The sequence below is a fragment of the Sinocyclocheilus anshuiensis genome, unplaced genomic scaffold (assembly GCF_001515605.1).
Source record: "Sinocyclocheilus anshuiensis isolate Anshui unplaced genomic scaffold, SAMN03320099.WGS_v1.1 scaffold1303, whole genome shotgun sequence".
Taxonomy (NCBI): domain Eukaryota; kingdom Metazoa; phylum Chordata; class Actinopteri; order Cypriniformes; family Cyprinidae; genus Sinocyclocheilus; species Sinocyclocheilus anshuiensis.
The window spans coordinates 26425-37786 of NW_015537954.1; the positions used below are offsets into that span (position 1 = coordinate 26425).

The 11362-nt window shown below is 34.1% G+C and overlaps 1 protein-coding gene across 1 annotated transcript in view; it reads right to left on the minus strand.

The window, feature by feature from the left end:
* Positions 1-11362, minus strand: part of LOC107665324 (protein unc-13 homolog C-like) — a gene marked incomplete at its 3' end in the record, with an annotated part of 129555 nt that overhangs the window by 26243 nt on the left and 91950 nt on the right. The window contains exons 18-19 of the mRNA XM_016456152.1: positions 6938-7071; positions 784-869 (exon numbers count right to left, since the gene is read on the minus strand). Coding sequence (XP_016311638.1) covers positions 784-869; positions 6938-7071 — 220 coding nt within the window. The remainder of the gene's footprint in view (positions 1-783; positions 870-6937; positions 7072-11362) is intronic.

Below are 11362 nucleotides of genomic sequence, written 5' to 3' on the forward strand. Positions count from 1 at the left end.
TTTGAGTGTGTTTGAGTGAGTGAGTGTGTGTGTGTGTGTGGAGGAGAGAATAACCTTGCAATTCATTCACCTTTTACTTTCAAGAACAATTTTGTTTGTTTTTGTGGCCTTTCATTCTCTTAGCTTTCCAAGCAAACAATCTGTGGTAAGAGCACAATCTGTGGTCAGCAGTGTGTGTGTGTGTGTGTTTGAGTGTGTGTGTGTCTCAGCCTTTGACAGCGGACCATCTGTGGTTGAATCAAATTTCGCAGGTGAATCTGAATCCTAGAGAGTTTGTTCCAAATTTATCCATAAAACACTGATGTCACACTGTCCTGCTGCCGTCGGCGTCACAAACAACGCAATAGAAATATTCTAGTAAAATGATACTGTAGTTTGCAGACATACTCAACACACAGCTTCCTCTCCAGTCCAGCCAGATCATTTATAGAAACTAAATTTCAAAAAACAACTCGCTCAGAAAGCATGACTATGACATCACAGCTCATTAACATATGGCCGCCCACATTTACATATCATTACATGTACTGTTTTTTGGTGCAGTAAAACATTATATTATGTTAGACTTAAGAGTAAAATAGCTACTAAACCGAACAATATATCTCCTTGAAGAGTATGAAAGAGGCTTCAGAAGAATCCGAGCATAAACCTGCATCACATATGATGTGATTTTTGTTCTGCTCAGAAACAATCGATGTCTGACATGTGTTGCTCTCAGATCTGAACAGAAATCACGCCAGCAAGCCCACAGAGAAAGTAAAAACCGGAGCAGGAGAAACTCACCCTCCATTGCGTACTTCATATCCATGGCAAAGAGGTTCCACATGATTTCAGCACTGATTCTGCCCATATTCAGCTCTTGAGGGAACCTGAAATTAAATAAAAACAGAAGTCATTACAACCATACAGCAGTTCATTCACCCATCACTCCATCAGAGTCCTGATCTTCAAACCACATAAAGATCCTGTTGTCTGTGGTGCATATCACATGCAGCAACTAATTAGAATTAATCATTTAAAAATACATTTATTTATTTTTATAAATAATTATAAATAATACATAATAAATAAATAATTGTATAATTTTTGTATATTAATCAATTTGTTAAATATATTTTATGACTTTTTATTAGAATAATTTTTATAAAAAATCTTAAAAATAACTAAATAAATATTAAATGAAAGAATGAATATTAAATATGTGTTTGAAGGAATGAAGTAATCATAATAGATTTGTTAAATGCATATTTTAATGACTTTATATTCTAATTATTTTATTTTCTATAGAAAGAAAGAAAGAAAGAAAGAAAGAACAAAAATAATTAATAATAAATGTTTGAAATGAATGTCGTAATAAAATAAATAATTATAAATAATACATAATAAATAAATAATTGTATAATTTTTGTATATTAATCAATTTGTTAAATATATTTTATGACTTTTTATTAGAATAATTTTTATAAAAAATCTTAAAAATAACTAAATAAATATTAAATGAAAGAATGAATATTAAATATGTGTTTGAAGGAATGAAGTAATCATAATAGATTTGTTAAATGCATATTTTAATGACTTTATATTCTAATTATTTTATTTTCTATAGAAAGAAAGAAAGAAAGAAAGAAAGAACAAAAATAATTAATAATAAATGTTTGAAATGAATGTCGTAATAAATTTGTTAAAAATATATTTTAATAATTTTATTAGAATAATTTTATTAAAATAAATACATCTCAAAAGAAAGAAAGAAAGAAAGAAAGAAAGAAAAAGAAAGAAAGAAATGATTGAAATGAATGGCATAACAAATGTGTTAAAAATATTTTAATAACTTTTTATTTGAATTATTTTTGTTAAAATAAATCTAGAAAGAAAGAAGGAATTTCTTAAAATATTTTAACAAATTAAACATATTTTAATAACATTTTATTATAATTATTGTATTCATACATTCCTAAAGAAAGAAAGAAAGAAAGAATTTCTTGAAATATTTTAACAAATTAAACATATTTTAATAACTTTTTATTAGACTTATTTTAATCATACATTCCTAGAGAAAGAAAGAAAGAAAGAAAGAAATTGAAAGAAAGAAAGAAAGAAAAAGAAAGAAAGAAAGAAAGAAATCGAAAAACAAGAAATGAAGGAATGAATAATAAATAGGCATATAAAATGAAATGATTATTGTAATAAATCCAGCAATTTCAGTTCTAGAGGTCTGGTCTTCACTCCATCTCTGAAACTCCGTCTGCTGAAAACACACAGACCATCAATGACAGAGAAAAGAGAGGGGTGTACAAGGGTCCCGTCCCGTTTTACACGCGTGTGTTTTTGCACATACGAGCACATTCCCCCCGCACCAGCTGTTTCCATGGCAACCGCTGCCGTACCGTATCAACGAGTGAAGAGATCGGTTCTCAGATCTCTCTACACCAGACACAACCCGCTTTAATTGCTTTAGGAGCGACAGAAGAAGCTCAGAGACGGACACAGATGAACACAGGATGACGATGAACTCTCTCTCTCATAGTGATGGAAGGACGTGTTCCTAACCAGAGTCATTTACTGCGCTTCATTAGGGAGCGTTTCTCCCTGTGACTCTGCTCTGACAGACTCTGTCCTGTAAAAATGAATTTTAGACTTTCACAAAGCATAAAAATCCAATTTGGTTTCCAAATCGTTTGGACTGACCATCCACGCTGTCATTTTGCAAATGATGTTCAGATAATACTGTACAGCAGTGACTTAAATTCAGCATGAAATGTCGTTCATGAGACATTTGCTTCTGTGAAGTGATTTATTGTGCAAAACTGATTTGATCTGATAGAAGGAAGAAGGCGGAGGATGTCATTATTATTACGATGAAAGATTCTGAAGACAAACATTGTTTGTTATAAAAGAAAGAAAGAAAGAACAAAAATAATTAATAATAAATGTTTGAAATGAATGTCGTAATAAATTTGTTAAAAATATATTTTAATAATTTTATTAGAATAATTTTATTAAAATAAATACATCTCAAAAGAAAGAAAGAAAGAAAGAAAGAAAGAAAAAGAAAGAAAGAAATGATTGAAATGAATGGCATAACAAATGTGTTAAAAATATTTTAATAACTTTTTATTTGAATTATTTTTGTTAAAATAAATCTAGAAAGAAAGAAGGAATTTCTTAAAATATTTTAACAAATTAAACATATTTTAATAACATTTTATTATAATTATTGTATTCATACATTCCTAAAGAAAGAAAGAAAGAAAGAAAGAAAAGAAAGAAAGAAAGACTTAATAATAACTGTTTGAAATGTCGTAATAAATTTGTAAAAAATATATTTTAATAATTTTATTAGAATTATTGTGTTAAAATAAATACATCTCAAAAGAAAGAAATAATTTCTTAAAATATTTTAACAAATTAAACATACTTTAATAACTTTTTATAAGAATTATTTTATTCATAAATTCCTAAAGAAAGAAAGAAAGAAAGAATTTCTTGAAATATTTTAACAAATTAAACATATTTTAATAACTTTTTATTAGACTTATTTTAATCATACATTCCTAGAGAAAGAAAGAAAGAAAGAAAGAAAGAAATTGAAAGAAAGAAAGAAAGAAAAAGAAAGAAAGAAAGAAAGAAATCGAAAAACAAGAAATGAAGGAATGAATAATAAATAGGCATATAAAATGAAATGATTATTGTAATAAATCCAGCAATTTCAGTTCTAGAGGTCTGGTCTTCACTCCATCTCTGAAACTCCGTCTGCTGAAAACACACAGACCATCAATGACAGAGAAAAGAGAGGGGTGTACAAGGGTCCCGTCCCGTTTTACACGCGTGTGTTTTTGCACATACGAGCACATTCCCCCCGCACCAGCTGTTTCCATGGCAACCGCTGCCGTACCGTATCAACGAGTGAAGAGATCGGTTCTCAGATCTCTCTACACCAGACACAACCCGCTTTAATTGCTTTAGGAGCGACAGAAGAAGCTCAGAGACGGACACAGATGAACACAGGATGACGATGAACTCTCTCTCTCATAGTGATGGAAGGACGTGTTCCTAACCAGAGTCATTTACTGCGCTTCATTAGGGAGCGTTTCTCCCTGTGACTCTGCTCTGACAGACTCTGTCCTGTAAAAATGAATTTTAGACTTTCACAAAGCATAAAAATCCAATTTGGTTTCCAAATCGTTTGGACTGACCATCCACGCTGTCATTTTGCAAATGATGTTCAGATAATACTGTACAGCAGTGACTTAAATTCAGCATGAAATGTCGTTCATGAGACATTTGCTTCTGTGAAGTGATTTATTGTGCAAAACTGATTTGATCTGATAGAAGGAAGAAGGCGGAGGATGTCATTATTATTACGATGAAAGATTCTGAAGACAAACATTGTTTGTTATAACAGCACACACTGATGAATTGTTCATAATAAGACTAGGAACACGCATTAAGGAAATACACAAAGAGTCATGTTGACTTTAAGTAGTTGTAGCTGCTGTAAGTGTGGAAATAGAGGATGGAAAATCAGAAATCATCAAATCTCCAGGCGCTGAACTCAACATACACTATCATTTAAAGGTTTGGGGTCAGTAAGATTTATTTTTATTCAACAAGGATGCATTAAACTGATCAAAAATGACATTAAAGAGATTTATAAAGTTACAAAATATTTTAATTTAAAATAAATGCTGTCCTTTTGAAGTTTCCATTTATTTTTCAAGTATCCTGAAAAATAAAATGTATCATAATTTCCACAAAAATATTGAGACAGCACAACTGTTTTCACTTTTCAACATTGCTAATAATCAGAAATGTTTCTTGAGCAGCAAATCAGCATATTAGAATGATTTCTGAAGATCATGTGACACTGAAGACTGGAGTAATGATGCTGAAAATTCAGCTTTGATCACAGAAATAAATTACATTTTAACAGATATTCAAACAGAAAGCAGTTATTTTAAATTGCAATAATATTTCACAATTTTACTGCATTTTTGATCAAATAAATGCAGCCTGAGAAGAAGTGGCTTCTTTCAAAAGCATTAAATATCTTACCAACATTCAGTGTAAGCTTTTGAGGCACTACTGTAATTCACACATTCATGTGTATGCTGTGAGTGAAATGGAAGAAAGACTTATTTACTTCATTTCAGAGTTTGTGTGGCAGCGCTGTACTGATATTCCTCCAATATTCTGCTCAGAGTTTGTTCCAAACAAACAACAAATAATTCAGCACAAATCTCTGAACCCACACACTCATACTTAATTTTCTATGAAACAAAACTCAATCTGATTTTGGATTTTATAAATGCTATACCGTAATAAATGTAAGATTAAAATTCAAAAATCTCACACTGACTTAACAGAATGTTCATCCCTCGAAACAAGATGTCATTGTAATATTTTCATAATGAACTGTGATTGCTGTGACTTTGTTGCAACATAATCTCGAATTATGTGTTGATTCTTATGTGCAGCAAAATGACTCTGATGCCCAATTTCATCGTAAAACCTACACTTAAAACACTGCTCTGCTATAGACAGACAAAACACAGAAACAATACTTTTTGCCAAAACAGAGTTTCTTAGACTGCAATCCATCCAGTGACAGACAGGTTTGACTCAACTGTCTCCGATTCAGGTGAAAACAAAGGGTGAAAACTGACATTAAAGGGGTCATAGGATGCTACATGCACTTTTACAAGTTGTTTGAACTAAAATGTGTGTTGGCAGTGTGTGTACACAACCACCCTAAAATTATAAAAATCCACCCAGTGGTTTTTTGTTAATCTTTCAAAATTGTGCTTAAGCAATCGTAAAAAACTGTAAATCAATTAAAACTCGGTCAAAACACAGAATCATTTCTCTCAGATGCAGTGTTACTGTGCTTTGCTTTTGTAGAGCAGTGTGATTCCCAAGCAAATCTAGTTTTCCTTTTCAGTGTTCAATTGAGACCAGAACTAATGACCCTGTAAGTCCAATAACATCACACACACACAAAGAGGGACTTCTGCAAAAGGTGAGATAAAAGATAAGAGAGAGTTGAATAAACAGAAACGCTTGAAGCGAAAAGAGAAATTGAGGGCAAGACGATTCTTCTCTGGGTTTGTCCAGGATGCTGAATTATTCACAACTAATGCCTGCCTGTGAAACAGCTATCGATATCTCTTTTGCACACACACACACACACACACACACACACACTCACACACACACGCGCGCACACACGCGCACACACACGTCACATATTGGATTTCATGGCAATGTGCTTATGAAATGCTGCAATCTACGGACATGTTCAGAACATCCCAAAGTCATCCGTCTTACAAAGGGATGCTTTTATTGCTGAAACGTTGCTCTTTAATATCTCAAGATTCTCAGAAAGAATTCTCAGTTATGTTTAATTGAAGCATCTGAGATGTTTCTCCTTAAAATAAAAACGATCAATCAGTTAGAGTGCACAGCTTTAAAACGAATATGAAGACTTCAGATGCAAAAACCTCTTAGTCCTTTTGAGATTTTTCTTTTTATCAGGCTCCTATGAAAATATCATTGGATATTTTTGAAAATAAGGCATTCAATAACTGACTAATAATTTTTCTTTGCCATTAAAGTGAAATTACTAAACCTAAACATAAAAGCCTGATAAAAATGCTAATTTAAAAGAAAAAAAAAATCTCAGACGGACTTTGATATTTTTGCATCTTTAGTCTTCACATGGTCAGATGATTTGATCTTGGAAGAATTTGATGAGAAATGGTGTGTGTGTGTGTGTGTATGCGTGTGTGTGTCTGTGTGTGTGTGTGTGTGTGCGTGGGGGTGTGTGTGTTTTGCAGTATAAAAACCATTACGCCTATGGAGATTCCCCAAAAGGATAGAAAAACATGTGTTTGTGTGTGTGTTTGTGTGTGTGTGTGTGTGTGTGTGTGATACGCACTGGTTAATGATGGGTGTGTAGGCCGTTCTGTCTTCATCAATAACAGACACCATCAGCGTGATCAGTTTGGGCCAGAAGTCCAGATTCTTGATGGACGGACCCTGTTCCTCACGCGGCAGATCCTGCTTCTTAGCCTGCAAAGACAAGAGAGACAGAAGATTAATACAGATAATGAACATCTCTCCTTCTCCCACGTGTTTAGAGTTTAAATAATTCAGTCCGGTTAACTGATGGGACAGAGGAGAATCTGAGCGCCTGGCACTCCGGTTAAGTGTTTTTCCTTCAAAAGACACATTTTATTAGGTGGTGTGAACACACACACACACACACACACACACACACACATAGAAAACTCTGATTAAAATAATTTATACTCAACACAATAGTATTTAGTGTTTCCTGCCCTTTAAGCCCATTAACGTCTTCATTAATTATGTAAATCCTGATTTCTGCAGCCAAACCATTTAATTTCCATTGACTCTCACACAGTCAGTGCTTGGATCCTACTAGTCTGCTAGTATTCTAGTAGAATAGAATACTATCTGTTTGGATTGTTAACCAACTCAGTAGTAACCAGGAGGCCTCAAGATGGCATGAAATGGTTTAAAATAAGTTTTAAAAATAAGTTAAAACAAATGAAAATCAAGATTTTTATTTTTTGTTATTTTTTTAGTTTTGCCAAGCTCTAAAATATTGTTAGGGTAGAAATTTTAAGTAAAATCCTTATCCTTAATCCTTATGTGGTAAATCATTGGTAAACAAGTGTGGGATCCCTGAGGCACATTCCGTTCCAGAAATGTAATTATTTTAATTAGTTACTTATTTTAATCTATGGACACTCCTAGTTTCAGTAAATTAAAAAAAATAAATAAATGAAAACAAAACTTTGTCATTACTGGAGATGTACCAGAGGAAACCTATTGGTCTACATTTGAACATATTGTTGTGGAAAGTGGGACATCTTGCAGTCAAAAAGGTTGAGAACTACCGCTCTAACTCATTAATAATGCCTGTAATCACCAGTATTAGGAAATTTCAAGATGCACTGGATCTTAAAAGTAAAAATGACATGGCAATCCATGACATCTATCATCTAATGCCAAGTAGAACAGGATGTTTGATTAAAATAAAATAAAATAAAAGAATAAAATAAAATAAATCATCTGGGGGAAAAATGGGCATCACATGCAAGTAAGGAGTCAGACCTGAATTCAAGTTTTCTAAAATAATGCCTTAAAAGCTTTTCAGCTATGGGAATATCCAATAATCTGTGCAGCCTGGGTGACATCAGTAGGAAAGAAAGGTCATTTCAAAAGTCAAACAATGACATTTTTGATAAAAGATTGAAAAGACTAGACTTTTTTAAGGTCCAGTATGTATACTCAAAAAAAGAAAAAGGAAAAAGACTTATAAGGCCAAATATTCCTGAATTGTGCACAATAAAGCCAGGAATGTATACTACGATAGTAAAAAGTGGAAGTTCAAGGATTTATTTTTCTTCTAAACTGACATTTTTGTTCCACTTCCATCCTCAAACATTTAACAGGAGTTTAGTCTCGCTCTGTGACAGCACTTCTGCCATTTCTCAGAACCTCAGAGAGATTGACAGCTACAACATTAGTGTTTAACAGCGAATAACCTGTGAAACATGCACTTAATTCATATCTACTGCAATGCATTCAAACAGCACACATCTGCTGAACTTGCTCTCAAAATGTTCTTGACCTTTATAAATAGCAACACCAAGGTCATGGGTTTGATTCCCAGGGAATGCATGCACTGAATAAAATACAAGCCTTGAATGCATGGATAAATGCATAAAAGAGAATTCAACCTGTTTTTATAGAGATACTTACATTGTAGACAAACTCTAACATATTAAAGGTGTATGGAAACAAAAGAAAAAAAAAATAAAGAGAATCACATTTATCATTCCAAACAGGGTGGTCAACCCTATATGAGTGCAGCCTAAATCCAAGGAAATCACCATTCAGTGTGCATCTTTAGTGCTCACATAGCCATAAAGACACCAGCTATTACACTGTGAGTGTGATCAGCTGAATTACAGGTGCCACCATCTCTTGGCAGACAGGTCAGAGTTTACTCCGGGGGGGATGTTTGTTTATCATGGATCTGGATGGTAAAATCAGCACTCTCACTTCCCTCCCCTGACTCTCCCACAATGCACTTCTGTCTGACATCAGGCCAGGCTTATTTGATGGACAACTGGGCATCATGCCAGGTTTATTTCGGGCATCTTTCTGGGCTGTTTTCCACGGCAAGACAATTCTCAGTGAAACACGAGAGCGTTGGAACACTCTGGGAGTTCTAGAATTAGATTCCAGCAGCAGTGTGGGGAAAAAGCGAGAGCCGGAGCTGTCCATGGTACTGAAGCATAATTTACTGTGCTTATTCGCTGTCCATGGTTCTGAAACACGCAGGGGAGTCTGATTAGTTAGGGTTAGGGTTAGTATTATGAGAATTAGTAATATTCAGTAGTTTTCAGTGTCATTAAAGGAGACAATTTTGCATAATTTCATAATTTTTAAAATGGCCAATTTCCAATTCTATTTAATTACAATTACAGTCAGGTTTTTAAGTCATAATTTAGTTTGGTAACACTTTATTTTAAGGTGTCCTTGTTACACGTTACATACACATTCCAGTACTTAAATGTGTAATTACACCGTAACAAGGACACCTTAAAATAAAGTGTAACCCTTTAGTTTATATTTAGGGTCAACGATTTTGTAATTTTTTTAATAAATAATTTTTTTTATTAAACAACGATACATTAAATAGATCAAAAGTTACAGTAAAGACATTTATCATGTCACAAACGATTAATATTAAAAATAAATGTTGCTATTTTGAACTTTCTATTCATCAAAGAATTCTGAAAAAAATGTATAATGAAAACTGTATCATTTCTAAGGACGTAACGTTCTGGAGTAATTGCTGCTGAAAATTCAGCTTTGCATCACAGGAATAAATTATATAAATTCTTTTAAAATATATTACAACAGCAGCTATTTGAAATTGTAATAATATTTTTTTTCTCTTTTTACTGCATTTTTGATCAAATAAACAGAGCCATGGTGAGCAGAAGGGACTTCTTTCAAACACACACACACACACACACACAAACACACACACACACACACACACACAAACACAAAGGGTCAGTTTACAAAAACATTTTAAAATGGTCAATTCAGCATTTACTAATAAAGGCAAAAATGCATGGATTATATGCAACACACACTAAATATGCTCTGTGCCACGTTACATTCTGTGGTACACGCAAGAAAAATTAACTGCTGTTTGTTTTTGTACAACAATAAGGATTTTTCTCCCTTTCTCTCATACACGGTGCCACAGCAGCGAGTGTTTCGTTATTCAGTCGTCTTATCTTATCACAAAGCTGAATACTAAGACCTGTGTATGTGTGTGAGTGTGTGTGTACTAGTCTACATTTACAGTAATGTTCTGCACACACATGCACATATATGCTGTTTTACAACCTAGTTGGAGCCTAATAAGTGACTCATAAGCGAGTTTCACAGGAGATCTTGCTGACATCTGTGTTGTGTATATGAGTCTGTATGTGGTATGTGAGCGTGCGAAACACAGTTTTACTGAAGGAAAAAGCATCTCCTTGAGGGCGTTGAGTAATACGTGCTGAATTAGATTAAAGTCAGAGCAGGAGCACAACACCGGCTCACACTCCTCTACTGCTGCATCTGAAGAATGAAAGAAACGCCTGTCCTCGATTCCTATCATGAATGTGGAACAGCATCATATGTTACATTTACAAATGAAAGACGAGGAGTAACATATAAAGTGCTAAAACACAGGCAACCCCAAGCAACCACATAGCAATGCCCAGAATGCCTAATGAGATACACAGCCTGATAACCACACACAACACCCTAGAATTAAAACAGCAGGTTTTGCACAATCCTTTCCTTTCTGAATGTCTGTTTGGATCATTTACACTTTACATTGAACTGGCTATATTAACTTTATTGACTATGTGTGTGTGTCATCTCTTATGCAAGTTCACAGCAACAATGACAAGAAAGAGCGCCCACATCTGCCTGTCAACACACTGAGACACGAATAAGGTCATCATTATGACACACACACACACACACACACACACACACACACTGTCATGCACAATGACACACTCTCCACACAAAGACTATTTCTCATACAGCTGAGTCACTCCACCCAAACGTGAGATTAAATGAGGGATGAATTTTCCTCAGGGCACATGAGTGTGTGTGCGAGTGTGTGTGTGTGCGAGTGTGTGTGTGTGCGTGTGTGTGTGTGCGTGCGTGCGTGCGTGTGTGCGTGCGTGTGTGAGTGCGTGTGTGCGTGCGTGTGTGTGAGTGCGTGTGTGTGTGCGTGAGTGCGAGT